Raw genomic sequence first — 26,095 nt, forward strand, 5'->3', positions numbered from 1 at the left:
GTTATGTTTATCTAAGAAGTTTACCCCACACAGACTCTGCGACTTTGGTGAGGCAGCTTCTGCCTAGCACTCCTGGCTGACAATTAACAACCATCTCATTGTTACCACACTACGGCTAAGTCCTTATTTCTCTAGATCTTTAACTATATTAACAATGGTTTCTATAACACAACCTTAGCACATTAAGCAAAAACACAGCAAGCAAAACACAGCAAGCAAATCTCAACCCAAGAACCACCTATAGAATAATTTTTCTTATGTTTTCTAATAGGACTCCTTTACCCCTTAAAAAGGCTCTATGTCTATTAGGGCTTTTATATATAATTATTATATATATATATAATATATATATATATTAATTATATATAATAATATATATATATAATATATAATAATTATATATAATCAGGTTCTTTATGCTATTTTATGATTAGGATATTATAAGCAATCATGCATATTAGTACCAAGGGCATAAATGCATTTGGCTAACAAACTGCCAGCAAAGGAGTTTAAATTAAAACACTCCTATCACCCTGGATAATCTCATAAAATACCACCACCTGGGAAACTTATTGATTAAAGTTCTAAATTGATTCTTATTTGGGAAGAGATCGGGGAAGGCCTTCCTGCCTGTGTCAGAGAAATTAGGGAGTAGCCCATGGAGGCAGGCATCAGAAAGACAGATATCATCTTTAAGGTGAGCGCCGGGGGCAGCTTTTCGAAACCCCTGAAAACCTGATCCGCCCTGCCCGTCAGGCTTTCTCCCTCACGGCCTTGTTAGGGGTAGGGTCTCGTGTGTCGGCTCCCGGCACTTTTTTACTTATTTTACTTCTTTGTAACTTATTTCTTTATTCACTTCTTTCTTTGGTTGTGCTGGGTCTTTGTGACTGCGCCCAGGCTTCCTCTAGCTGCAGTGGGCAGGCTTCTCACTGCAGTGGTTTCTCTTTTGTGCAGCTTGGGCTCCAGGCACGAGCTTCAGTAGCTGCAGCGCACGGGCTCGGGTGCTGGGGTTCACCGGCCCTAGAGAGTGCAGCCTGCAGCGGCGGTGGCGCAGGGCCTTGCTTGTTCCACGGATGTGGAATCTTTGAGGACCCAAGATTGAACCTGTGTTCCCTGCGTTGGCAGGTGGATTCTTTCTTCGGGGGGCGGTGCAGATTCTTATCCACTGAACCACCAGAGAAGTCCCTTTCTCCTTCTCTTGCCCTGTTGTTACGGTTTGACAAGTTTCCTTAGTGTCATGTTTAGATTCCTATTTCATTATCTTTTGTAGATCAGCTATAGGCTTTTGCCTTCTGGTTACCTTGAAGAAATAATCTTTTTTTTTTTTTTTTTTGCCACACCATGTGGCATTCGGGATCCCTGATTAGGGAGTAAACCGTGCTCCCTGCAGTGGAAGCATGGAAGTCTTAATATCTGGCCCACCAGGGAAGTCCTTCTATCTTTTAAATTTATAGCTATTCTAGTAAATATGAGGGCTTTCCAGGTGCCGATAGTGGTAAAGAACCTGCCTGCCATTGCAGGAGACATAAAAGACTCAGATTCGATCCCTGGGCTGGGAAGATTCCCTGGAGGAGGGCTTGGCAACCCACTCCAGTAATCTTGCCTGGAGAATCCCATGGACAGGGGAGCCTGGTGGATTACAGTCCATAGGTCACAAAGACTTGGACAGTACTGAAGCGATTTAGTGGCAGTGAATGTGAAGTGACACTTCATTGTTGTGTGTGTATGTGTTTTAATTGAAGTCAGTTCAGTTCAGTCGCTCCGTCATGTCTGACTCATTTTGACCCCAGGGACTGCAGCACACCAGGCTTCCCTGTCCATCACCAACCCCCAGAGCCTGCTCAAACTCACGTCCATCAAGTCAGTGATAACATCCAACCATTTCATCCTTTGATGTCCCGTTCTCCTCCTGCCTTCAGTCTTTCCCAGAATCAGGGTCTTTTCTAATGAGTCAGTCTTCACATTAGGTGGCCAAAGTAATGGAGCTTCAACTTCAGCATCAGTCCTTCTAATGAATATTAAGGACTGATTTCCTTTAGGATGGACTGGTTGGATCTCCTTGCAGCCCAAGGAACTCTCAAGAGTCTTCTCCAACACCACAGTTCAAAAGCATCAATTCTTCAATGCTCAACTTTCTTTATGGTCCAGCTCTCACATCCATACTTGACTACTGGAAAAACCATAGCTTTGACTAGATGGACTTTTTTCAGCAAAGTAACATCTCTGACTTTGAATATGCTGTCTAGGTTTGTCATAGGTATTCTTCCAAGGAGCAAGAGTCTTTTAATTTCATGGCTGCAATCACCATCTGCAGTGATATTGGAGCCCCCCAAAATAAAGTCTGTCACTGTTTAAATTATGTCCTCATTTATTTGTCATGAAGTGATGGGACCAAATGCCATGACCTTCGTTTTTTGAATGTTTTGAGTTTTAAGCCAATTTTTTCACTCTCCTCTTTCACTTTCATCAAGAGGCTCTTCAGTTCCTCTTCACTTTCTGCCATACGGGTGGTGTCATCTGCATATCTGAGGTTATTGATATTTCTCCCAGCAATCTTGATTTCAGCTTATGCTTCATCCAGCCCAGCATTTCACATGATGTACTCAGCATAGAACTTAAATAAGCAGGGTGACAATATATAGCCTTGTTGTACTCCTTTTCCAATTTGGAACCAGTCCATTGTTCCATGTCCGGTTCTAACTGTTGCTTCATGACCTGCATACAGATTTCTCAGGAGGCAGGTGAGGTGGTCTGGTATTCCCATCTCTTTCAGAATGTTCCACAGTTTGTTGTGATCCACACAGTCAAAGGCTTTGGCATAGTCAATAAAACAGAAGTAGATGTTTTTCTGGAACTCTCCTGCTTTTTCTAAGAAACAACAAATGTTGGCAATTTGATCTCTGGTTCCTCTGCCTTTTCTAAATCCAGCTCAAACATCTGGAAGTTCTCAGTTCACGTGCTGTTGAAGCCTAGCTTGGAGAATTTTGAGCATTACTTTGCTGGCATGTGAGATGAGTGCAATTGTGTAGCAGTTTGAACATTCTTTGGCATTGCCTTTTCCTTTGGGATTGGAATGAAAACTGACCTTTTCCAGTCCTGTGACCACTGCTGAGTTTTTATTTTCACTGCTGAGTTTTCCAAATTTGCTGGTATAAGTAGAGATAAGAAAGCCTTTCTCAGTGATCAATGCAAAGAAATAGAGGAAAACAATAGAATGGGAAAGACTAGAGATCTCATCAAGAAAATTAGAGATACCAAGGGAACATTTCATGCAAAGATGGGCTCAATAAAGGACAGAAACGGTATGGACCAAACAGAAGCAGAAGACATTAAGAAGAGGTGGCAAGGATACACAGAAGAACTGTACAAAAAAGATCCTCATGACCCAGATAACCATGATGGTGTGCTCATTCACCTGGAGCCAGACATCCTGGAATGAGAAGTCAAATGGGCCTTAGGAAGCATCACTACAAACAAAGCTAGTGGAGGTGATGGAATTCAAGTTGAGCTCTTTCAAATCCTGAAAGATGACGCTGTGAAAGTGCTGCACTCAATATGCCAGCAAATATGGAAAACCCAGCACTGGCCATAGGACTGGAAAAGATCAGTTTTCATTCCAATACCAAAGAAAGTCAATGCCAAAGAATGCTCAAACTACCGCACAATTGTACTCATCTCACACACTAGTAAATTAATGCTCAAAATTCTCCAAGCCAGGCTTCAGCAGTATGTGAACCGTGAACTTCTAGATGTTCAAGTTGGTTTTAGAAAAGGCAGAGGAACCAGAGATCAAGTTGCCAACATCCGCTGGATCATCAAAAAAGCAAGAGAGTTCCAGAAAAACATCTATTTCTGCTTTATGGACCATGCGAAACCTCTGACTGTGTGGATCACAATAAACTGTGGAAAATTCAGAAAGAGATGGGAATACCAGACCACCTGACCTGCCTCTTGAGAAACCTGTATGCAGGTCAGGAAGCAACAGTTAGAACTGGACATGCAACAACAGACTGGTTCCAAATAGGTAAAGGAGTACGTCAAGGCTGTATATTGTCACCCTGCTTATTTAACTTCTATGCAGAGCACATCATGAGAAATCCTGGGCTGGAGGAAACACAAACTGGAATCAAGATTGTTGGGAGAAATATCAATAACCTCAGATACGCAGATGACACCACCCTTATGGCATAAAGCAAAGAAGAACTAAAGGGCCTCTTGATGAAGGTGAAAGAGAAGAGTGAAAAAGTTGGCTGAAAGCTCAACATTCAGAAAACTAAGATCATGGCATCCGGTCCCATCACTTCATGGCAGATAGATGGGGAAAAGAGTGGAAACTAGTGGCTGACTTTATTCTTCTGGGCTCCAGAATCATTGCAGATGGTGATTGCACCAATGAAATTAAAAGAGGCTTGCTCCTTGGAAGGACGGTTATGACCAACCTAAACAGCATATTAAAAAGCAGAGACATTATTTTGCCAACAAAGGTCCGTCTAGTCAAGGCTATGGTTTTTCCAGTGGTCATGTATGGATGTGAGAGTTGGACTATAAAGAAAGCTGAGCGCCGAAGAATTGAGGCTTTTGAACTGTGGTGTTGGAGAAGACTCTTGAGAGTCCCATGGGCTGCAAGGAGATCCAACCAGTCCATCCTAAAGGAGATCAGTCCTGGGTGTTCATTAGAGGGACTGATGCTGAAGATGAAACTCCAATACTTTGGCCACCTAATGCAGAGAGTTGACTCACTGGAAAAGACCCTGATGCTGGGAGGGATTGGGGGCAGGAGGAGAAGGCAATGACAGAGGATGAGATGGCTGGATGGCATCACCAACTCGATGGTCATGAGTTTGAGTAAACTCCAGGAGTTGGTGATGGACAGGGAGGCCTGGCGTGCTGCGGTTCATGGGATTGCAAAGAGTCGGACATGACGGAGTGACCTAACTGAACTGAACTGAGTGCAGCACTTTCACAGCATCATCTTTCAGGATTTGAAATAGCTCAGTTGGAATCACCTCCACTAGCTTTGTTTGCAGTGATGCTTCCTAAGGCCCACTTAACTTCGCACTCAAGATGTCTAGGCTCTAGGTGAGTGATCATACCATCATTGTTATCTGGGCCATGAAGATATTTTTTGTATAGCTCTTCTGTGTATTCTTGCCACCTTTTAATATTTTCTGATCCTGTTAGGTCCATACCATTTCTGTCCTTTGTTTTTGCCCATCTTTGCATGAAATGTTCCCTTGGTATCTCTAATTTTCTTGAAGAGATCTCTAGTCTTTCCCATTCAATTGTTTTCCTCTATTTCTTTGCATTGATCACTTAGGAAGGCTTTCTTATCTCTCCTTGCTATTCTTTGTAACTCTGCATTCAAATGGATATATCTTTCCTTTTCTCCTTTTGCCTTTAGCTTGCCTTTGCCTTTAGCTTCTCTTCTTTTCTCAGCTATTTGTAAGGTCTTGTCAGACAACCATTTTGCCTTCTTGCATTTCTTCTTCTTGGAGATGGTCTTGATCCCTGCCTCCTGTACAATGTTACGAACCTCTGTCCGTGGTTCTTCAGGCACTCTGTCTACAGATTTAGTCCCTTGAACCTATTTGTCACTGCTACTGTATACTTGTAAGGGATTTGATTTAGATCATACCTGAATGTTCTAGTGGTTCACCCTACTAGAACGGTTCTATGAAGACCTAAAAGACCTAGAACTAACACCAAAAAAAGATGTCCTTTTCATTATAGGGGACTGGAATGCAAAAGTAGGAAGTCAAGAGACACCCGGAGTAACAGGCAATTTTGGCCTTGGTGTACAAAATGAAGCAGGGCAAAGGCTAACAGAGTTTTGCCAAGAGAACGCACTGGTCATAGCAAACACCCTCTTCCAACAACACAAGAGAAGACTACACATGGACATCACCAAATGGTCAACACCGAAATCAGATTGATTATAGTCTTTGCAGCAGAAGATGGAGAAACTCTATACAGTCAGCAAAATCAAGACCAGCAGCTGACCGTGGCTCAGATCATGAGCTCCTTATTGCCAAAGTCAGACTGAAATTGAAGAAAGTAGGGAAAAACCACTAGACCATTCAGGTATGACCTGGATCAAATCCCTTACAATCACACAGTGGAAGTTACAAATGGATTCAAGAGATTAGATCTGATAGACAGAGTGCCTGAAGAATTATGGATGGAGGTTCTTGACATTGTACAGAAGGTGTGTTCAAAACCATCCCTAAGAAAAAGAACTGAAGTGTACTGATTTACAGTAATGTGTTAGTTTCAGGTGTCCAGCAGGTTATTTAGTTATAACGCTATATGTGTATATGTCTTTCAGATTCTTTCCCCTTATTGGTTATTACAAAATACTGAGCATAGTTTTACATGCTATACAGTTGTTCAGTTGTTCAGTCTTGTCTGATTCTTTGCAGCCCTGTAGACTGCAGCATGCCAGGCTTCCCTGTCCACCACCAGCTCCTGGAGCTTGCTTAAACTCATGTCCGTTGAGTTGGTGATGCCTTCCAACCATCTTGTCCTCTGTCGTCCCCTTCTCCTGACTTCAATCTTTCCCAACATCAGGGTCTTTTCTACTGAGTCGTCTCTTCAGATCAGGTGGCCAAAGTATTGGAGCTTCAGCTTTAGCATCAGTCTTTCCAATGAATATTCCCGGTTGATCTCCTTTAGGATCGACTGGTTTGACTTCCTTGCAGTGCTGTACAGTAGGTCCTTTTTATCTAGTTAAGTTTGAATTGGAATATAATTGCTCTACTGTGCTGTGTTAGTTTTTTGTTGTGTAACACTGTGAATCAGCCATATGTATACATATACCCCTCCCTTTGAGCCACCCTTCCGTACCATGGGATATTACTTGGTCATAAAAAGGGATGAAATTGGGTTAGTTGATAGATACAGCTGCTTATCTATTTTATGTATAGTAGTGTGTATATATTACCCCTAACTCCTAATCCCCCCCTTCCCCTTTGGTAACTGGAAGTTTCTCTATCGATGAATCTATTTCTGTTTCATATGTAAATTCATTTGCATCATTTTTAAATAAAGATTCCATATATGAGCAAAGTCATATGACATTTGCCTTTCTCTATGTGGTTTACTTCACTTAGTATTGTCATCTCTAGGTCCATCCTTTTTTTTTTTTTTTTTTGGCTATGCTGCACAGCTCTCAGGATTCCAGTTCCTTGACAAGTGCCACAGCAAGAAAGCGCCAATTCCTAAGCACCAGACCACAAGGGAGCGCCTTAGGTTCATCCACGTTACTGCAAATCACATTATTTTATTCATTTTATAACTCAGCAGTATTCCATTGTATATATGCACCACATCTTTTTGATCCATCCCTCTGTCAATGGACATTTAGGCTGCTTCCATGTCTTGGCTGTTGTATATAGTGCTGCCATGAACATTTGTGCTGTTTAGTCACTAAGTCATGTCTGACTCTTTTGTGACCTGAAGAACTGTAGCCCACCAGGCTCCTCTGTCCCAGGGACTTCCCAGGCAAGCGTACTGGAGTGGGTTGCCACTTCCTTCTCCAGGAGATCTTCCTGACCCACGGAAAGCATCTGCATCTCTTACATCGGCAGGTGGATTCTTTACCACTGAGCCACCTGGGAAGCCTGCCATGAACATCAGAAGTGAAGTGAAGTGAAGTGATAGTTGCTTAGTCACGTCTGACTCTTTGTGACCCCATGAACTGTAGCCCACTAGGCTCCTCTTTCCATGGGATTCTCCAGGCAAGAATACTGGAGTGGGTTGCCATTCCTTTCTGCAGGGGATCTTCCCGACCCAGGGATCAAACCCAAGTCTCCCATGTTGCAGGCAGATTCTTTATCATCTGAACCACCAGGGGAGCCCTATGAACATCAGGCTGCATGTATATTTTTGATTTAGAGTTTTCTTCAGATATATGTCCGGGGGTGGGATTGCAGGGTCATATGATAGCTCTATTTTTAGTTTTTTAAGGAAGCTCCATACTTTTCTCCATAGAGGCTGCATGAATTTACATTCCCATCAACAGCGTAGGAGGGTTCTCTCTTCTCCTCACCCTCCCCAGCGTTTATCGCTTGGGGACTTCTTCTAAGACTTGCTTATTCATATCTGGCTGCTCCGGGCCTGCAGCGGCTTTCTCTCGTGGGGCTGCTCTTTGTCCCGGTGCTCGGCTCCTCTCTGTCGTGGCTTCTGTTGCTGCGGAGCAGGGCTCAATAGTTGTGGCGAATGGGCTTAGCTGCTCTGCATCACATGGGATCTTCCTGGGTCAGGGACTGAACCCATGTACCTTGCCTTGGTAGGCAGGTTCTTAACCACTGGACTGTCAGGGAAGCCTTGCTTATGGACTTTTTGACGGCGGCCATTCTGACCAGTGTTGCACTTCTATACACTAACAACAAACTCTCAGAAAGAGAAATTAGGGAAACAATCCCATTTATCACTGAATCAAAGAGAATAAAATACCTAGGAGTAGCCCCCTGGTGGTTCAGATGGTAAAGAGCCTGTCTGCAGTGCAGGAGACCCAGGTTTGATCCCTGGGTTGGGGAGATCCCCTGGAGAAGGAAATGGCAACCCAGGCAATATTCTTGCCTGGGAAATCCCACGGATGGAGGAGCCTGGCAGGTACAGTCCATGGGGTCGCAGAGTCAGACACAACTGAGCGACTTCACTTTCATTTTCAAGGAGGCAAAAGACCTATACTGTGAAAACTAGAAGATATTGATGAAAGAAATTAAAGTTGACAGAAACAGATGGAAAGATATGTGTTCTTGATTAGAAGAATTAATATTGGTAAAATGACCACACTACCCAAGGCAATCTACAGATTCAGTGCAATCCCTATCAAATACTAATGGCATTTTTTTTTTCAGACTTGGAAAAAACAATCTGTGTGGAAACATGTTCTCTTCATCACTCTCATACTGTTGAATGCTTATGTGTTTAATTTTTTCCATTACAAATAACATTGTGTTATTTATTTTTTCTTTGCATAAACATTTCTCCCACTCAGATGGATTCCTTAAGAGGTATACCCTCTTGGGTATGACTGTTTAATCTGAAGTTTATGTTTTTGAAGCCTTAAGTGCTATTCTAGATTTATTTATAGGTATATACTCTTAACATAAACATATATGATATTATGGGCTTCCAGGTGACACTAGTGTTAAAGAACCTGCCTGCCAATTAGGGCAGATGAGAGATACAGGTTCCATCCCTGGGTCGGGAAGATCCTCTGGAGAAGGGAATGGCAGCCCACTCCAGTATTCTTTTATTTATTTATTTTTTTTTAGTGTGTATGAAGCATTTTTATTTGATCAGTATCTGAGGCCACTTCAGTATTCTTGCCTGGAGAATCCCATGGACAGAGGAGCCTGGCAGGCAATGGTCTATCGGGTCACAAAGCGTCAGAAACGACTGAGCATGCATGCATGCATATAATATTCTTTGTTTTATATAATTTCTGATTAAACAATCTTTCTTGACTTTAAAATATTCCAATAATAGAAAAATCCTACATTCAGTGGAGTTTCCTGCTCTCGACTATCTTATTTATATTAGCCGTCCATTTGTAGTTGGCTCTCCAGTGGAGTTATGCCTTTATCTCACTAGGCTTTCCTCTAGCACACGTTTCAGAAAGGCACCGTGTGATTCTGTGCAGGGCGCCATCCAGCGCAGTCAGGGCTCAGTGACCCAGCAGTGGGGGATCTTCCTGGGCACTGCCATGGATCAGCTCACATGTGGATGGATTTCCCCACTTCCCAGGCCTTCAGTGTCCATTGGTCATGGGTGCTGGCAGGCAGATGACTGCCTCCATCCCTGTTTTGTGTCATTTCTGAGGAAGCAGGATCTCTGGGTCCATAGGTCCAAGTCCCTCTATTCCTTGGAGGGACTAGGTCAGGGGTCCTGCCCCAGAGGCGATGAGGAACAGAGCTCTAAGGAGGCCACTACAGGCCAGACTTGCCCAGGGCCCATTTCCTCGATCTTTATTTTTACCTCGATGGGAATCTGTGCTATTTAAGCCATGATGGCACAACCAGAACAGTTACTCACGCGTCACAATTCCTGTGGGTGACCCCGTGTGCTTCTGAAGTTCTGTCACCTTTCCAGCAGTGCCACGTTTTTACTCTCTCTGGAAAGATAAGAAGGCAATACTTCCACCGTTTGGAAGGTGGCATGCCTCCAGTCACTTTCCCACAGGGAGTTTCTCCTTGCAGCGCAGGGCTTGCCTCGATCTGGGTTTTGAAAACTCAGGTGTTTCCTTTCCCCACGGGAGGGGACTGGACCCTTCCTCGGGCTGTGCCTCTGGGACCTGTCCCAGGGCTCAGCACCTCATGAAGCTGGTGTCCTAAGGCATCCCTGGTGGACAGGTCTGCTCTGAACGCAGCCTGGCGCTCAGAGCATGGCATGGTCTTCCGGTGCTAGGTGGAGAGGTGTGGGGGATACTGCATGGCCTGCACTGAGGTGCAGACGGTGGCATTGTCTCCATCCTTGCAAGATCGTTGGACCCCAAACTTAACCCAGACACAGAGCCTGGGGCCAGGACAGAGAATAAGGGTGGCACCCAGAAGACCGTCCCCCCCGCCTGAGGTCCATCTTAAGGTAGGGCCCCTTCCTCCCTCTGACTTTCATTTAATACGCCCAGGGCGGGGGAGACACCTGAGGCTCAGCAGGGTCCGGGCAGTGTGCCAGGGACAGGCCTTGGCCCTCTTGCCGCCTAAGTCAGGGACAGTCCTCTACCCCCAGCAAAGGAACAAGTCCTTGTCATGGGGCACCTGCCTTTGTCCCAGGAGCTCCAGGCTCTTTCCATGTCTAGCCCCACCTGGCAGCTGTCCTGAGATTTACTCCTTGGCCGAAGAGAGGAACAGATAGAGGAGACAAGACTTGTCCCCTGAGCAGCCATGTGCTGCAGGGGGCCTGAGTCCTGGAGAAGAGGGAGGGGCGGGGTGAGAGGAGGCTGGAGAGACCAGGCTGATGGGGCGCTGGTGCTGGACGGGGGGTCCTGGAGGCTCCATGGCTGGCAGAGAGGGGCCTCTGGCAGTCAAGACAGCCCAGAGAGCCCAGGAGGCTCCGGGAGGTTGCAATGAGCCAGGCCAACAAAGAGGAAAACACAACTTTTGGATTTTCCTCACTTTGTCCACTCATCACTCTTGATGGCTTAAAAATGCATTTTGACAATGGTCTCATCTCTGAACTCAGGGTGGAGAGGGTCCAGAGGCAGCTGGATGGAGGGAACCGAGAGCCACTCTCCCAAGCATACCTGGACCCAGGAGCCGGGCGTGGCTTCACGCCTGCATCCCACCCCGCTTCCCATCTGTCTGCGGACAAACCTCGGAAGTCAGGACCCCCACCCCATCCCTCTCCTCAGGGAGACGCGCCCCCGCCCCCCTCCAGAGTGGAACAGTCTTCTCGGGTTTCTGGTAACTTCATCAGGGCCTCATCGTGTTGCTGCAGCTACAGATAACATCTCCCTGTGGGTAACTCTTCCCCGGCAGAGCCCCCGAGACTGGCCTGAGCTCAGCGGAGGGAGCCGGGGTGAGGGTCTGTTGGGCAGAACGCGTGGCTGGGCTGCCAGGGCAGTGCTGACGGGCACTGCCATCCGCCCCTGGAGCCCCAGAAAGAGGGAGGGGCGGGGGCGGGGCAGGATCCGGGAGGCACGAGCTCCTGGAGCTGCTGGGGGTTGTGCTGACCCCCACTCGGCACATGCTCTTAAACGGAGGCCCACCCTCCCGGGTCCGCAGCGCGCCCGCGGGCACAGTCTCCTTAGCCAGGCAGCCCTCTGGGCGGGGCACGTCGCAGGCCCATCTGCGCGGCACCCGGGCCACACGGGCCTGAAGCCCGCGTGTTGCGCAGCACGTAGCTCCCAGCCTGCTGCCCGGCGCCTCTCGCTGGGTCGGCGGCCCAAACCATGACCCAGAGCGCCTCAGAGGCTGGCGGCCTCGCCTGGGGTTGGGACGGGGACGCGGACGAAGACTGGGAGGGCGCCGCGCTGACCCTGCTGGCCCTGGCCGTGGTGGCCGCCACGGCGCTGGCTCTGCACTGGTTTGGCTCCGCGCAGGACCAGGAGGCGGCGGGACCGGCATCCACAGCCCCCCGGCCTTCGCAGGTGGGAGCAGCTGGGCCAGCCCTGCCCCCGAAGCACAAGGTCAGTGGCGCTGTTGAAGGTCACGGCTCAGGGCGGGGGAAGCCAGGCCCTCCAGAACGTGGCCAGGGGAGTCCAGCTGCAGCGGGCGCCCAGGATCAGGAGCCCCTGGGCGGCGGAGGTCTGGTTGCCGCAGCCTCCACTTCCCTTAAGACACAGGCGGGGGAGGGGGCCGGTGGAGGGGCCTTGGGACCGCAGCGTGGTAACGCCGCTCTGGAAACCCTCCGACGTAAAGGGCAGGAGGCTCGCAGGTCCGGCTCTGCTCTCCTGGGTGGGGGCAAAGGTGAAGGGTCATCTGCACCCCTCCTGATACACTTCACCCCCCGGGGTCCGGGCAGAGAAGTGAAGGTGCAGGGAGAGGCAGGGGGTGTCCGAGGCAAGGCCCCCGTCCACAGGGTGGTACGGGACAGCCGCCCCTGGCAACAAGGGCCGGGGTCACCTGCCTCGAGGGGGCAGAGCCCGGGCAGCCGGTGGGGGCAGGTGGACTCAGGACAGAGTGGCTGCCGCCGGCCAAAGCTGGACGCCCTGTCTCTGGGCTCTGTGGTGAGCGTGTGGGATGCTGTGGGTGCAGCCAGCAGCATGCCCGCAGGCTCCGAGGGGCTCCTGTTCCCCCAGGAGCTGATCCCATTGTGCAGCCTGCAGACTAGGCCCTTGATGGGTGTCTCAGAGAGGGGGCTTGTGAAAAGCAGCCCCCAAGCTGCCCAAGGCCTAGCTCTGGACTCTGGAGCCACAGCCGGTGAGAACAAGGAGGCTGCGACCCTGGCCCCCAGGGAGTCTCAGGGGTCCCCAGCCTCCATGGAAGGCTGGCCCTGGGTGAGGAGGGAGGTCCTGGTCACCGGGAGCTTCAGCCAGGCCCCGGGCTCTGTGAGCCTATCACCAGAGGGGCCACAGGGGGGACGCCCCCCCTTGTCCCTAGTGAAGGGGACCACAGAGGCCTGCACTGTGGGACAGGCTGGGGCTAATGGCTCTGGAGATCACGCTATCTCCAGTTCAGGGCCTGGAGGGACAAAGGAGCAAGGGGGCCATGGCATTAGAGAAGGGAGAGGGTCCCTGCAAGGCCAGGCGCTCTGTGGTTCTGCAGACATTTGTAGCTGCATCTCCTCCCTGAGCCCCTCGGCCATGACCCTGCCGTGCACCCCTAAACCCCTCCCACCCCCGGGGTCCCCACCCGCAGCACACGCCCGCCCCAGTCTCGTACCTGGAGCCCCGGTTCCTCCGATCTCCTCTGCTTTAGACTCCTTGCCCCTGGGAGTGAGCCAGAGTCCTGCTGCGGGGTCCTCCTCCCCAGCGCCGAGCCCTGCCCCCCTGACAGGTGCCCCTCCTGCAGCACCATCTGCTGCCCCCGCCGCAGCCTCAACCCCCGCGCCTGCTAGTGGATCAGGGCTTGCATCTCAGGAGCCCAGTGTGGTTCTCTGCAAGGACCATCAGCAGGGGCAGCTCTCAGCCAGCTGGGGAAGCCTCATGTCGATGGTCCTCAGGAGTCACCCCTTCCCCAGGCCGGAGAGGCCCCCAGGGAGAGCCCCGAGGGCCACCCTGGAGGGCCCCAGCCATCCGGGCGCGCCCTCACCCTCTGAGAACAGAAGGTCGGCTGCTCCCCCAGAGGAGGACAGGCGTGGCGCAGAGGGGCTGGCCCCAAGGGTGGGTCCAGGGGGCCTGGAGGAAGCTGGAGCCCGGCCCCAGCAGAGTCGTGCTGAGACCGAGGGGGCTGCCACGGCAGGCCCTCCCTTAGGCCCGAGAGGGGAGAGAACCGAGGAGAAACATCCGGACTCGCTGCTGCGGGGAGCCGCAGAGCCCACGGCCCCCTCCCCACCCCCTGAGCAGACCCAGCCTGGCTCTTCACCCTCCCCGGCTACAGGGCAGGAACCCCAGCCAGTCCCGCGGCCCAGGAAACGCAGCTTGTGTGAAATGTCCCAGAGCCCCAAGCAGGAGGCCGGCGGAGTGGCCCCAGGGCAGCATCAAGGACAGGCGCCGGGGACGGGGACGGCATCCCGCCCTTCAGGCCGCCGGCAGGGCCTCGCGGAGAAGCAGGAGGAGGCCCAGAAACTCACGGTGTTTCTGCAGAGGCCGGGAGGCTGGCGGGTGGCTGAGGGGCCCCGAAAGTCCAGGGCCTCCGTGGGGGCTCTGCCGCGATGGCTGGACCTGGGCAGTTGCCTGGAGGCACTGGCCTTTGCCCAGCAGCACGAGGACCCTGGCTTGGCCCAGGAGACCTATGCCTGGATGAGCGACAATCTGCTTCACGTGCTGAGAGACCCGAGCCTCTACCGGCAGCTGAGTGGGGCTGACCGGGAGCGCATTGTGAGCCTGCGCACCGGCCGCGGCCCCGCGGTGCTGGGGGCCCTGGTGCTGCCCGGCCTCTACGGGACAAGCCGCTCTGGGCTCACACGGGACTCCCCTGCGGCGGAGGCTCTCGCCGTGGGGCCCGTGGCCCCGCCTCCCCCCGCATACCTGCACGTATTCCACCCCGGAGAGAACGCCTGGAGGCCCCTGACTGAGGTGCCCCAGGAGGCCCCGCTGCGAGGCTGCGGCCTCTGCACTCTGCACAACTACCTGTTCCTGGCGGGGGGCATTCGTGGGTCTGGCGCCGAGGCTGTCTGCTCCAACGAGGTGTTCTGCTACAACCCTCTGACCAACATCTGGAGCCAGGTGCGGCCCATGCAGCAGGCGCGCGCCCAGCTCAAACTAGTGGCGCTGGACGGGCTGCTCTACGCCATCGGGGGCGAGTGTCTGTACAGCATGGAGTGCTACGACCCGCGCGCTGACGCCTGGACCTCCCGCGCACCCCTCCCTGCGGGCACCTTCCCCGTGGCTCACGAAGCTGTGGCCTGCCAGGGGGACATCTATGTCACTGGGGGCCATCTCTTCTACCGCCTGCTCAGGTACAGTCCCATGAAGGACGCGTGGGACGAGTGCCCCTACAGTGCCAGCCATCGGCGGTCCAGTGACATGGTGGCTCTGGGGGGCTTCCTGTACCGCTTTGACCTCCTGCGGGGCGTGGGGGCTGCGGTGATGCGCTACAACACTGTGACGAGCTCCTGGAGCCGGGCTGCCTCCTTGCCCCTGCCCGACCCCGCCCCGCTGCGCTGTGCTGTGCTGGGCAACACGATCTACTGCCTCAACCACCAGGTCACAGCCACCTTCACCGTCTCCGAGGGGACCGCCCAGTTCCAGGCCAAGGAGCTCCAACCTTTCCCCCTGGGGACCAAAGGGGTCCTCTGCCCATTCACCCTGACTCTGCCTGCGGTGGGCCCACTGCAGACTGCCCTCTGACTGGCTGCTCTCCAGGGAGGCCCTGGGGCAGCTCTGACAGGCGGGAGGTGCCCGGGGAGGAGGCTGCGATGCAGAACGTCTGCTGCTGTTCCTGGGATGACTTTCCCTCTCTGTTCTAGTAAGCCTCCTGGCTCCCCCTTCCTCTGTGCCTTCTCCACCTCAGAGGCCTGGCCCCCAGCACCTGGGCCCTGGTTGCTGGCGTCTTACCTCCCCTGGGACCCAAGCTGCTTCCTGTTTAACCCTTCCCTGGCTGCCCAGGGCCTCAGCCCGCTAACCCATCCGTCCTCCAGGCAAAGCCCCTCTCACAGTAACACCCACTGCCTGACCTGACCTTGGGGGCTCCAGGCCAGGCAAGGAGCACTCAAGGGGGTGAGAAGGGAGACCAGAGGAGTCCCCAGGAAAGCACCCTTGTCTCTGGGACTTTCTGCCTGGCCCAAGGCCTCCGGAGTCTGGCTGGTTCTATCTTGGAACAGCTCTGAAGCCCTCTTTTGTCTAATTGACCTCAAGGGCTGAGAACCCCTGTCTGTGAGTGTCCTGCTGGCTATAACCCCTGCCCAGACCCTCGCCCAGGCCAGCCAGGACCACTCAGCTCTACCCCTCTGCAGCTTGGTGCTGTCTCTCCCTCTGGTTCGGCCCCTGCAGGAGCCTGCCCCACTTTCCACCAGTCCCTCATTAGCTGTGTGGATTGGATGAGACATCTACCATGGCTTTTCTTGTTTGAAATGGGGTTGTGAGAACGTTAAGGGCACACCCGAGTGCCCAGCATAGTGCCCCAGACACACAACCGAATAACTGACGTTCTCCCCGTCCGCTTTGGAACTCACTGTGGAAGGTAAATAAACCCGCCCGAATACTGGCCGCATCCCACCTGTCTGGCTCCTTTTCTGGCTCACCCTCACTTCAGCACCCTTGGCACCGAGCACTTCTGCTTTATCAGAGCATCTGCGTCTCGCCTGGCTCGGGTGCTGTTCACAGGGCTTGAATGCAGCTGGGTGAGACAGAAAGGTTCCTGAGGTGCTTGAAAATAAGTTTATTGAGAAACAAGTTCTGTGCCCAGGCCATGAGTTGGGGTCACTGCCGCTCTGCCCCGGGGCCTACTGCGTGTGTTTGGTCTCATTGAGCAGCTCCTGCCAGTTCTTCTCCATCTCCTCCTTGCAGTTGAGGAAGGCGTCCTCCAGCCGCCGCATGGACTCCGCCAGCGTGGGGTTGGTGCGCATCACCACCATGTCGTAGGCCATCCACGTGGCCTGCACTGCAACAACCAGATAGGCCCTGGTCAGGCCACAGGGGCGGCTGCAGCGCTGGGCCCCCGGCGAGGGCGGGTGCCTCTGCTCACGCCCGGCACCCTGGGACAGGACGCGCTGCGCCACCCAATTACTCTAAGGAGAGAAAGCGGGTCGGCCATGTGTTAGAGGGCTCATAACAACCCCTATTAAATCTCCTGTCTACACAGGGCAGGAATGAACCTTCCCTAATCTCACCAAGTCTTAACTTCAGAATACACCAGCCCACAACACTAAAAGGTTGGATGCCAGTATGACATGAAATGTTAGGAAAGATTAAATACAGGTCCTTACCCATCTGCAGTTCACAGCTAGTGGTTGCAGGGTGACTCCCAAGAAGTGCTCCTCCACCCAAGCTCACATGCTCAGGAAGGGCTGACCACTCCCATTCCTGCGAGGCCTGAACCTCAGGTTTTCTCATGCTCACAGGCCTGGGATGCCTGCCCACCGCCACCAGAGCACCCCTCTGCTTTCATTAAGGCCGGCCCAGGGGCTCCTCCTTCCGGGAAGGTTTGCTTGTTCATGGTAGGTATCCTCTGGTGCTCACCACTGGACTGACCAACTTTCTTTCCCTCTGAGAGCAATTTGAGGGCAGCAATTTGAGGGCAGTTCACCTGGCCTACAGGTGAACCTGCGCTGTCTGTACGAATCCAGTGCTGTGTGCAGAAACCCCACCTCACCCCTTCCCTCTGAGCACAGCCCTCCACTCGTGTGGTTCTCCCCTTTAGATCTATGAATAAGAGGGTCATCTCTGTGTGCAGCAAACACGTTCCCTTAGAACTTCTACTGGCTGGGCTAAAAATTTCTGGATATTTTGGGAAACTATATCCTTCAGGAAGTTAACCAAAGGAGAGACAGGCAGGGAATTCCCTGGCAGTTCAGTGGTTAGGATTCTGTACTTTCACTACTGCGGGTATAAGTTCAACCCCTGGTCAGGGAACTATGATCCTGTAAGCTGTGTGGTGCTGCCAAAAGAAAAAAAAAAAAGGATAGGCAGATGATTAATGACAAATGCACATGTATGTCGACACACGACAGAGGTCAGCAGTGTGACAGACTTGAAGTTTTACAGAAAGTGGCATCTGGGTGGTTAGGGAAACAGTGTTAGAGAAGATGCATGCAATGCACCTCAACAGACAGAGGGCATGTGACTATCTGGCAGCACAGACACCCTCCAACTTCTGGCAGCAAGAGTCACTTGGGACACCTGTTAAATGTGGACAGTTGGGCCCTCTCAAAGCTCAAAGAGGTTCTTATGTAGTGGGCTGGGAATGGTGCCCAGGAACCTGCATCTTAACAAGCATCCTGGGTAATTCTGTGCAGGAAGCTCGCAGATCATCATGTCAGCCACCTGGACAGCAGGTGGAGTATGGACCTGAGGCCAAGGCTCTCTACTCACTGGCCGTGTGACCTGGAGTCAGAGATTTAAACTACTAACCTCGTCTCCTCACATGTCAAGGCCGGACAACGTCCGGTTCTCACGGCTTGCTGTGAAGATTAAATGGATGATGTATGTAAACCGCTGCACACATATTAAGTGCTCAAGAAAGGAGAAACTCTTACTATAAAACAAATAACTAAGGTATTCAGGACAGAGAACTAGGGTGGGTAAAACAAACCGAAATAAAAAAAAAATAGCTCACATAAAAGAATCTCATATAGACCTACACAGCAGCTGAAATTATAGCCCTGAGATTCCCGAGGCCAAAGCAGGGAAGGAAACATGCTCAGTTACAAGATTTAGTGATGGGACGTCTTTGGTGGTGCAGTGGGTAAGAGTCCGCCTGCCAATGCAGGGTTCGAGCTCTGCTCTGGGAAGATTCCACATGTCTTGGGACAACTAAGTTTGTGCGCCACAACCACTGACCTGCACTCTGCAGCTACTGAGCCCATGTGCTGCAATGCTGAAGCCTGCGCACCTGGCCTGTACTCTGCAACAAGAGAAGCCACCACAGTGAAAAGTTTGCGCACTGCAACAAGAATAGCCCCTGCTTGCCACAACCGGAGAAAGCCAAAGCAAAGCAATGAAGATCCAGTGCAGCCAAAAATAAATAAAAATTTTAAAAAATAGAATGCTGAAAATTATTTTTTAAAAAGATTCAGTGAGCATAAAATAAAAACAAACCCATTGTTTACGACACTTTTATCCTAAGAAAGAATTTTCCTATAGGTGTATTTCATGAGAGGTATGTAATATAGTTGAAAATGTCCTTGACAACATCCCTACTTTAAATACAAAGAGGGACTTTCCCAGTGGTCCAGAGGCTAAGACTCCACGCTCCCAATGTAGGCAGCCCAGGTTTGATCCTTGATCAAGGGACTAGATCCCACATGTCATGCCAAAACTAAAGAAAGATCCTGCATGCTGAAACTAAGACCCAGCATAGCCAAATAAATAAATACATAAAATATTAAAAAAAATACAAAGATATTCTCCTGTGTTTACAATTGTAATCACTGGTAAAAGAAAGCTGGTGGCACAGTACCAAAGCACACTTCAGAAAAGGCAATTCAGTGAGACACTAAAACACTGTATCAAGTGCATAGCTCTCTGTAATTTGATCCAAGGGAAAAATAGTATAGAATAGGAAAGACTCACAATTATCCAAAAATCCTTCAGAAATATGTGTCTCCTGAGTTTTTCATTCATTCAGTATTTATTGAGCGCCTGCTCTGTGCTGGCATTTTACTAAGGCAGCCCTGATGATGCAGCAGTCTATACAGGATGGACACATCCCTGCCCTCATGAGCATCCATACTAGTTGCAGTGGGAGGAGACAGATAATAAAAATACAAGACAATTACACATTGTGAAAGGAATTATGAAGGAAACAAACAGCATGTATTGTGACAGAGAAATGAGATAGGAAAAGCCTTATTTTAGACCAGGTAGTGAAGGCAGGCCCTTTCAGAGGGCTTTTGGTAAGGCCAGCAGAATAGCAAAGCCAAGGTCCTATCTCTGGTTCCGTTCAGTTCAGTCGCTCAGTCCTGTATGACTCTTTGCAACTGCATGGACTGCCGCACACCAGGCTTCCCTGTCCATCACCAGATCCCAGAGCCTGCTCAAACTCATGTCCATCGAGTCAGTGATGCCATCCAACCATCTCATCCTCTGTTGTCCCCTTCTCCTCCTGCCTTCAATCTTCTCCCAGAATCAGGGTCTTTTTCAATGAGTCTGTTCTTCGCATCAGGTGGTCAAAGTATTGAAGCTTCAGCCTCAGCATCAGTCCTTCCAATGAATATTTGGGACTGATTTTTTATTTTTTATTTTTTATTTTTAAGATTGACTGGTTTGATCTCCTTGCAGTCCAAGGGACTCTCAAGAGTCTTCTCCAACACCACAGTTCAAAAGCATCAATTCTTTGATGCTCAGCTTTCTTTGTGGTCCAACTCTCACATCCATACATGACTACTGGACAAACCATAGCTTTGACTAGATGGACCTTTGTTGGCAAAGTAATGTCTCTGCTTTTTAACATGCTGTCTAGGTTGGTCATAGATTTTCTTCCAGGGAGCAAGCATCTTTTAATTTCATGGCTGCAGTCACCATCTGCACTGATTTTGGAGCCCAAGAAAAGAAAGTCTGTCACTGTTTCCACTGTTTTCCCATCTATTTGCCATGAAGTGGCAAATGCGACTGGGTGCTATGATTTTAGTTATTTGAATGCTGAGTTTTAAGCCAGCTTTTTCACTCTCCTCCTCTTTCACTTTCATCAAGAGGCTCTTCAGTTCCTCTTTGTTTTCTGCCATAAGGGTGGTGTTATCTGCATATCTGAGGTTATTGATATTTCTCCCAGCAATCTTGATTCCAGCTTGTGCTTCATCCACCCCAGCATGATGTACTCTGCATAGAAGTTAAATAAGAAGGATGACAATATGCAGCCTTGTTGTACTCCTTTCCCAATTTGGAACCAGTCTGTTGTTCCATGTCCAGTTCTAACTGTTGCTTCTTGACCTGCATACAGGTTTCTCAGGAGGCAGGTAAGATGATCTGGTATTCCCATCTCTGGAAGAATGTTCCACAGTTTGTTGTGATCCATACAGTCAAAGGCTTTGGCGTAGTTAATAAAGCAGAAGTAGACATTTTTTTGGAATTCTCTTGCTTTTTGTATGATCCAACATTGTTGTCAATTTGATCTCTGGTTCCTCTGCCTTTTTCTAAATCCAGCTTGAACAGCTGGAGGTTCTCAGTTCACGTACTGTTGAAGCCCAGCATGGAGAATTTTGAACATTACTTCGCTGGCGTGTGACATGAGTGCAGTTGTGTGGTAGTTTGAATATTCTTTAGCATTGCCTTTCTTTGGGATTGGAATGAAAATTGACCTTTTCCAGTTCTGTGGTCACTGCTGAGTTTTCCAAATTTGCTGGCATATTGAGTGCAGCACTTTAATAGCATCATTTTTTAGAATTTGAAATAGCTCAGCTGGAATTCCATCCCCTCCACTAGCTTTGTTTTTAGTGATGCTTCCTAAGGCTCGCTTGACTTCTCATTCCAGGATGTCTGGCTCTAGGTGAGTGAGCACACCATTGTGGTTATCTGGGTCATGAGGATCTTTTTTATATAGTTCTTCTGTGTATTCTTGCCACCTCTTCTTAATATTTTCTGCTTCTGTTAGGTCCATACCATGTCTGTCCTTTATTGTGCCCATATTTGCATGAAGTGTTCCCTTGGTATCTCTAATTTTCTTGAAGAGATATGTAGTCTAGTCCTATCTCTGGAGGGACAGACATTTTGAGAGGCTAGTCAGGGTTCACCCATGTACTCTGACGACGACCTGGTATGAAGGCTCAGGTCCTCACACAGAAATTTTTTTTAATGGTCAAGATGTGCACCTAGAAACAGGGTTCAGTAAAGGATGAAGATAAAGTATTCCAAAATCTGTGTAGGAGAGGGGAGGACTAATGAGGGAGGCAATAAGCAGATTTATTCTGACAGCCCAAGAGGTAAGAGCAGAAAACAGGAACGCTGAGGCCCGTCAAGCTAGGCAGTAAAGGGAGGAAGACAGCCCACAGGCTAACTCACGTCACAGGCAAATAAAAGGGTGAGCGATTCAAAATGTGAATAGTGAAGGCCTACCTTCTCAAACCTCAGGTCCCAGACGGCTTTTCAGATGAATTCTACTGAACTTTGAAGAACAGTTAATTCTTATCAGATATAAGTAATTTCAGAAATTAGAAAAAGAGGGAAGACTGGTAGGCTGACTGTATGACTTTTTAAGAAAAGCATTTGATAAATGCATTTCAGTTACACTGTGGAAAACCTGATAATAGAGATAAGCAAAAATAAAAACATAATTTTTCCTAAGCTGGATTATATTAAAAAAATTATAGGTCTGTCTCACATGAAACTAAACACAAAATCCTAAATATAATTTAACCAAATTTAACAATATGTTAAAATAACATGCTATGATCAAGTAGAATTTTTAAAAGAAATTCAAGGATAGTTGATTATCAGAAAATCAATCAGTTTAATTAAACACAGTAATAAAAAGTAATAAACACAGTAATAAAAAGTAATAAAAGATTGCAGCCATGAAATTAAAAGACCCTTACTCCTTGGAAGGAAAGTTATGACGAACCTAGACAGCATATTAAAAAGCAGAGACATTACTTTGTCAGCAAAGGTCCATCTAGTCAAGGCTATGGTTTTTCCAGTCATCATGTATGGATGTGAGCGTTGGACTATAAAGAAAGCTGAGCGCAGAAGAACTGATGCTTTTGTACTGTGGTGTTGGAGAAGACTCTTGAGAGTCCCTTGGACTGCAAGGAGATCCAACCAGTCCATCCTAAAGGAGATCAGTCCTGGGTGTTCATTGGAAGGACTGATGTTGAAGCTGAAACTCCAATACTTTGGCCACCTGGTGTGAAGAGCTGATTCATTTGAAAAGATCTTGATGCTGGGAAAGATTGAGGGCAGGCGGAGATGGGGATGACAGAGGATGAGGTGGTTGGATGGCATCACCGACTCAAGTGGACATGAGTTTGGGTAAACTCTGGGAGTTGGTGATGGACAGGGAGGCCTGGCGTGCTGTGGTTTATGGGGTCACAAAGAGTCAGACACGACTTAGCAACTAAACTGAACTGAATAAACGGAGGAAATCATAGTAATAGCTCAGTTAATACAAAAAAGCAGTTAGCAAAATTTAATACCTATTACCTATCTCTGATTTTAGAAAATAAAAACTCTAACAAATTAGGAACAGAAGGAGACATTTTGACTTAGTAAAGGTAATATATCAAAAACTTACAGCAAATGTTATACTTAATGGGGAAACTGTGGATAAATTCCTTTGGTAATCAAACAAGGCTGCCTCTAATAATATTGCTGGTATTGAAGATGCTGGTAAATGGAGTTTAAGAATTTAAAAGAAATAAGAGGTGTAAGATAAGAAGTAAAACTATCAGTATTTGTAAGTTATAAAAGCGTATATGAAAGAATAAGGTCCAATAGTCAAGTCACTTTTAAAAAGACAGCAGTTAAAAGGGGAAATACACCCTATTAGATATCAAGACATCCTATAAAGCCCTATTCAACTTAATCAATCAATTAATTTAGCTGTGCTGTGCAGCTTGTGGGATCTTAGTTCCCTGACAAGGGATTGAACCCACACGCTCTGCAGTGAACATGCAGAGTCTTAACCAATGGACCTCCAGGGAATTCCCTAAAGCATAATTTTAAAAAAAAATAGTGTGGTACAGACAATAGACCAATGGAAGAAAATAAATTCAGAGATAGACCTCAGTGTATATGGAATTTAGTATATGATGAAAGTAATACCAAAAATCAGTGAAAAAGAGAAGTATATGCCCTATGAATTAAAGACAAATATGAAAGAAAAAATAACATTTACAGATAAAAATTTAGCAGATTATCTGTGACCTAGGGACTTCTTAAAAACCACAGATCATCAGGTAAAATATTGGTGAATTAGTATTTTAATAGTTTAAATACATTTCTTTATTTGGCTGCACTGCATTGTAGCTGTGGCACTCGGGATCTTTGTTGGGTCACAGGTGCTTTCACTGTGGCACACGGGCTCCAGAGCCTGCAGGCCTCAGCAGTTGGGGCACGTGGGTGCTCTGTCTGTGACTCATGGGCTTAGTTGCTCTGACTAGGGATCAAACCTGCATCCCTGCACTGGAAGGTGGATTCCTAACCACTGGATCACCTGGAAAGTCCTGGTGAACTTGTTTTTATCAAAATATTTTTTTCAACTAAGGACAACACGGACAAATTTTTCATACAAATGATAGAAGAATTGTACAATCCTAAAAAGACCCTGATGCTGGGAGTGATTGGGGGTAGGAGGAGAAGGGGACGACAGAGGATGAGATGACTGGATGGCATCACCGACTCGATGGACATGAGTTTGAGTAAACTCCGGGAGTTGGTGATGGACAGGGAGGCCTGGCGTGCTGTGATTCATGGGGTCCAAAGATTCGAACATGACTGAGCGACTGAACTGAGCTGAACTGAAAATTGATAATGAGTTAATGTCTAGACTATACAAGAAACTACTTTAAATCAATAAAAGAAATCCAGTAACAACAACAAAAAGGCCTGGAAAGTAACAAGTGTTGCTGAGGATGTGGAGAAATTAGAGACTTGCACATTGCTGGTGGGAGTGTAAAATGAGGCACCATTGTGTAAAACAGTTTGAGATTCTTCAGAAAGCGAAACATAGAATTACCATACCTAGCATTTCCACTCCTAGATAGTATCCCAAACAATAGAGAATGGGCACTCAAACAAATACTGTATAGGAACGTTCATAGTGGCACTATTCACAGTAGTTAAACGCGTGTTGTGCTAAGTCGCTTCAGTTGTGTCCGACTCTCTGTGACCCCATGGACTGTAAGCCCACCAGGCTCCTCTGTCCATGGGATTCTTCAGGCAAGAACACTGGAGTGGGTTGCCACACCCTCCTCCAGGGAATCTCCCCGAACCAGGGATTGAACCCATGTCTCTCATTTCTCCTGCATTGGCACTAGCACCACCTAGGAAGCCCAACAGTTAAATAGTTAGGACACAACTTGAATATACATCAGTGGATGATTACATGAAATATTATTTAGCCATATAAAGGAATACAGTACTCATATATGCTACCATATGGGTAAACCTTGAAAATAACTATGTTAGGTAAAAGAAGCCAGAAACAAAATGCTACATATTATATGACTCTTTTAAATGAAATATCCAGAATAGGCAAATCCACAAAGACTGGAAACAGAGAGGAATGGGAGTGATTGCTTAACAGGTAAAAAGTATCTTTTTTGGGTGATGAAAATGTTGTGGAACTGTTACTGAAACTGCAGTCTGGCTGCTAGCTGTCCAAAAGCCAGTAAAGAGGCCAAGTTGGTGGGAAGGGAAGTTTGTATTATTCTGGATGCAAGCATCCAGGGAAGGGGGAGGGCAGACATCTGTCCAAAGGCCAACGCCTCCTGACTGACAGTCAGTGGGCAAGATCTTCTATTGACACAGAGAGCTACCTGCACAAAAAAAATTACAGTCAACTCCAACAGTCATCTTGAAATTGGGCATCGGTAATCTGACCAGCATCATCTTGGTTATTTTAGGCATAGTTAATCTTCAGTTTCAGGGTCCGTTTGTCTCCATTTTTTGAGGTCAATTATTGGAATTGAGGCAGCTTATGTTGCGGCTACAGTCTGGTCATAGTGTAGTTAACTTCTTCCACCTGGCGGGGGTTTCAGTAACTGTAAGGCAGCTCACAGGATATGGCTCAGAATATTATCTATAGCTCATAAAAGTGAAAGTCGCTCAGTCATGTCCAACTCTTTCCGACCCCATGGACTGTAGCCTGGCAGGTTCCTCTGTCCGTGGAATTCTCCAGGCCAGAATACTGGAGTGGGTAACTGTTCCCTTCTCCAGGGGATCTTCCCCTGGAAGGGGAAGGGATCAAACCCAGGTCTCTGCATTGCAGGCAGACTCTTTACTGTCTGAGCCACCAAGGAAGTCTATGAGGAGGAACTCGGAGTCCTTGGCTGTGCTCAGTGAGTATATTGTCATTATTTGGTCTCCTTTGACTGTTTTCCTTTGTTTCTGCATGTTCTCACCTCTCTGATTATACTTATTCTTTGGCTAAAGTTTTTCCATAGACAAAAAGCAGGCTGAGGACATGCCGGGGGCTATAGGGTTCTGTTCTGTTTCAGAACTAGATGGAGCTGGTGGTGGCACAAAATTGTGAATGCGCTATACACCACTGAATGTGCGTGTGGGCACGCACAGTCCTGTCTGACTCTCTTCAGCCCTGTGGACTGCAGCCCGCGAGGCTCCTCCAACCATGGGACTCTCCAGGCGAGAATGCTCGGGTGGGTCGCCATTTCCTCCTCCAGGGGGTCTTCCTGTACACTTTTATTTATTCCACTTAGTAAGATGTCCTCCAGATTC

At 48.6% G+C, this 26,095-nt stretch overlaps 2 protein-coding genes across 4 annotated transcripts in view; one reads left to right on the forward strand and one right to left on the reverse strand.

Annotated features, from left to right (window-relative positions):
* The first annotated feature begins 11,494 nt into the window (after positions 1–11,494).
* On the forward strand, positions 11,495–16,249 carry KLHDC7B (kelch domain containing 7B). Its single transcript, XM_020882011.2, has one exon. It carries the CDS (start codon positions 11,897–11,899, stop codon positions 15,395–15,397), a length of 3,501 nt encoding a protein of 1,166 aa, XP_020737670.2. The 5' UTR covers positions 11,495–11,896; the 3' UTR covers positions 15,398–16,249.
* A 163-nt stretch (positions 16,250–16,412) lies between these two features.
* Positions 16,413–26,095, reverse strand: part of SYCE3 (synaptonemal complex central element protein 3) — a 30,432-nt gene continuing 20,749 nt past the window's right edge. For all 3 annotated transcript variants that reach the window (XM_070453605.1, XM_070453604.1, XM_070453606.1), the window contains exon 3: positions 16,413–16,649. In XM_070453605.1, coding sequence (XP_070309706.1) covers positions 16,492–16,649 — 158 coding nt within the window. In that variant the 3' untranslated portion in view covers positions 16,413–16,491. The remainder of the gene's footprint in view (positions 16,650–26,095) is intronic.

The sequence above is a fragment of the Odocoileus virginianus genome, chromosome 23 (genome assembly GCF_023699985.2).
Source record: "Odocoileus virginianus isolate 20LAN1187 ecotype Illinois chromosome 23, Ovbor_1.2, whole genome shotgun sequence".
In the NCBI taxonomy this organism is placed as follows: domain Eukaryota; kingdom Metazoa; phylum Chordata; class Mammalia; order Artiodactyla; family Cervidae; genus Odocoileus; species Odocoileus virginianus.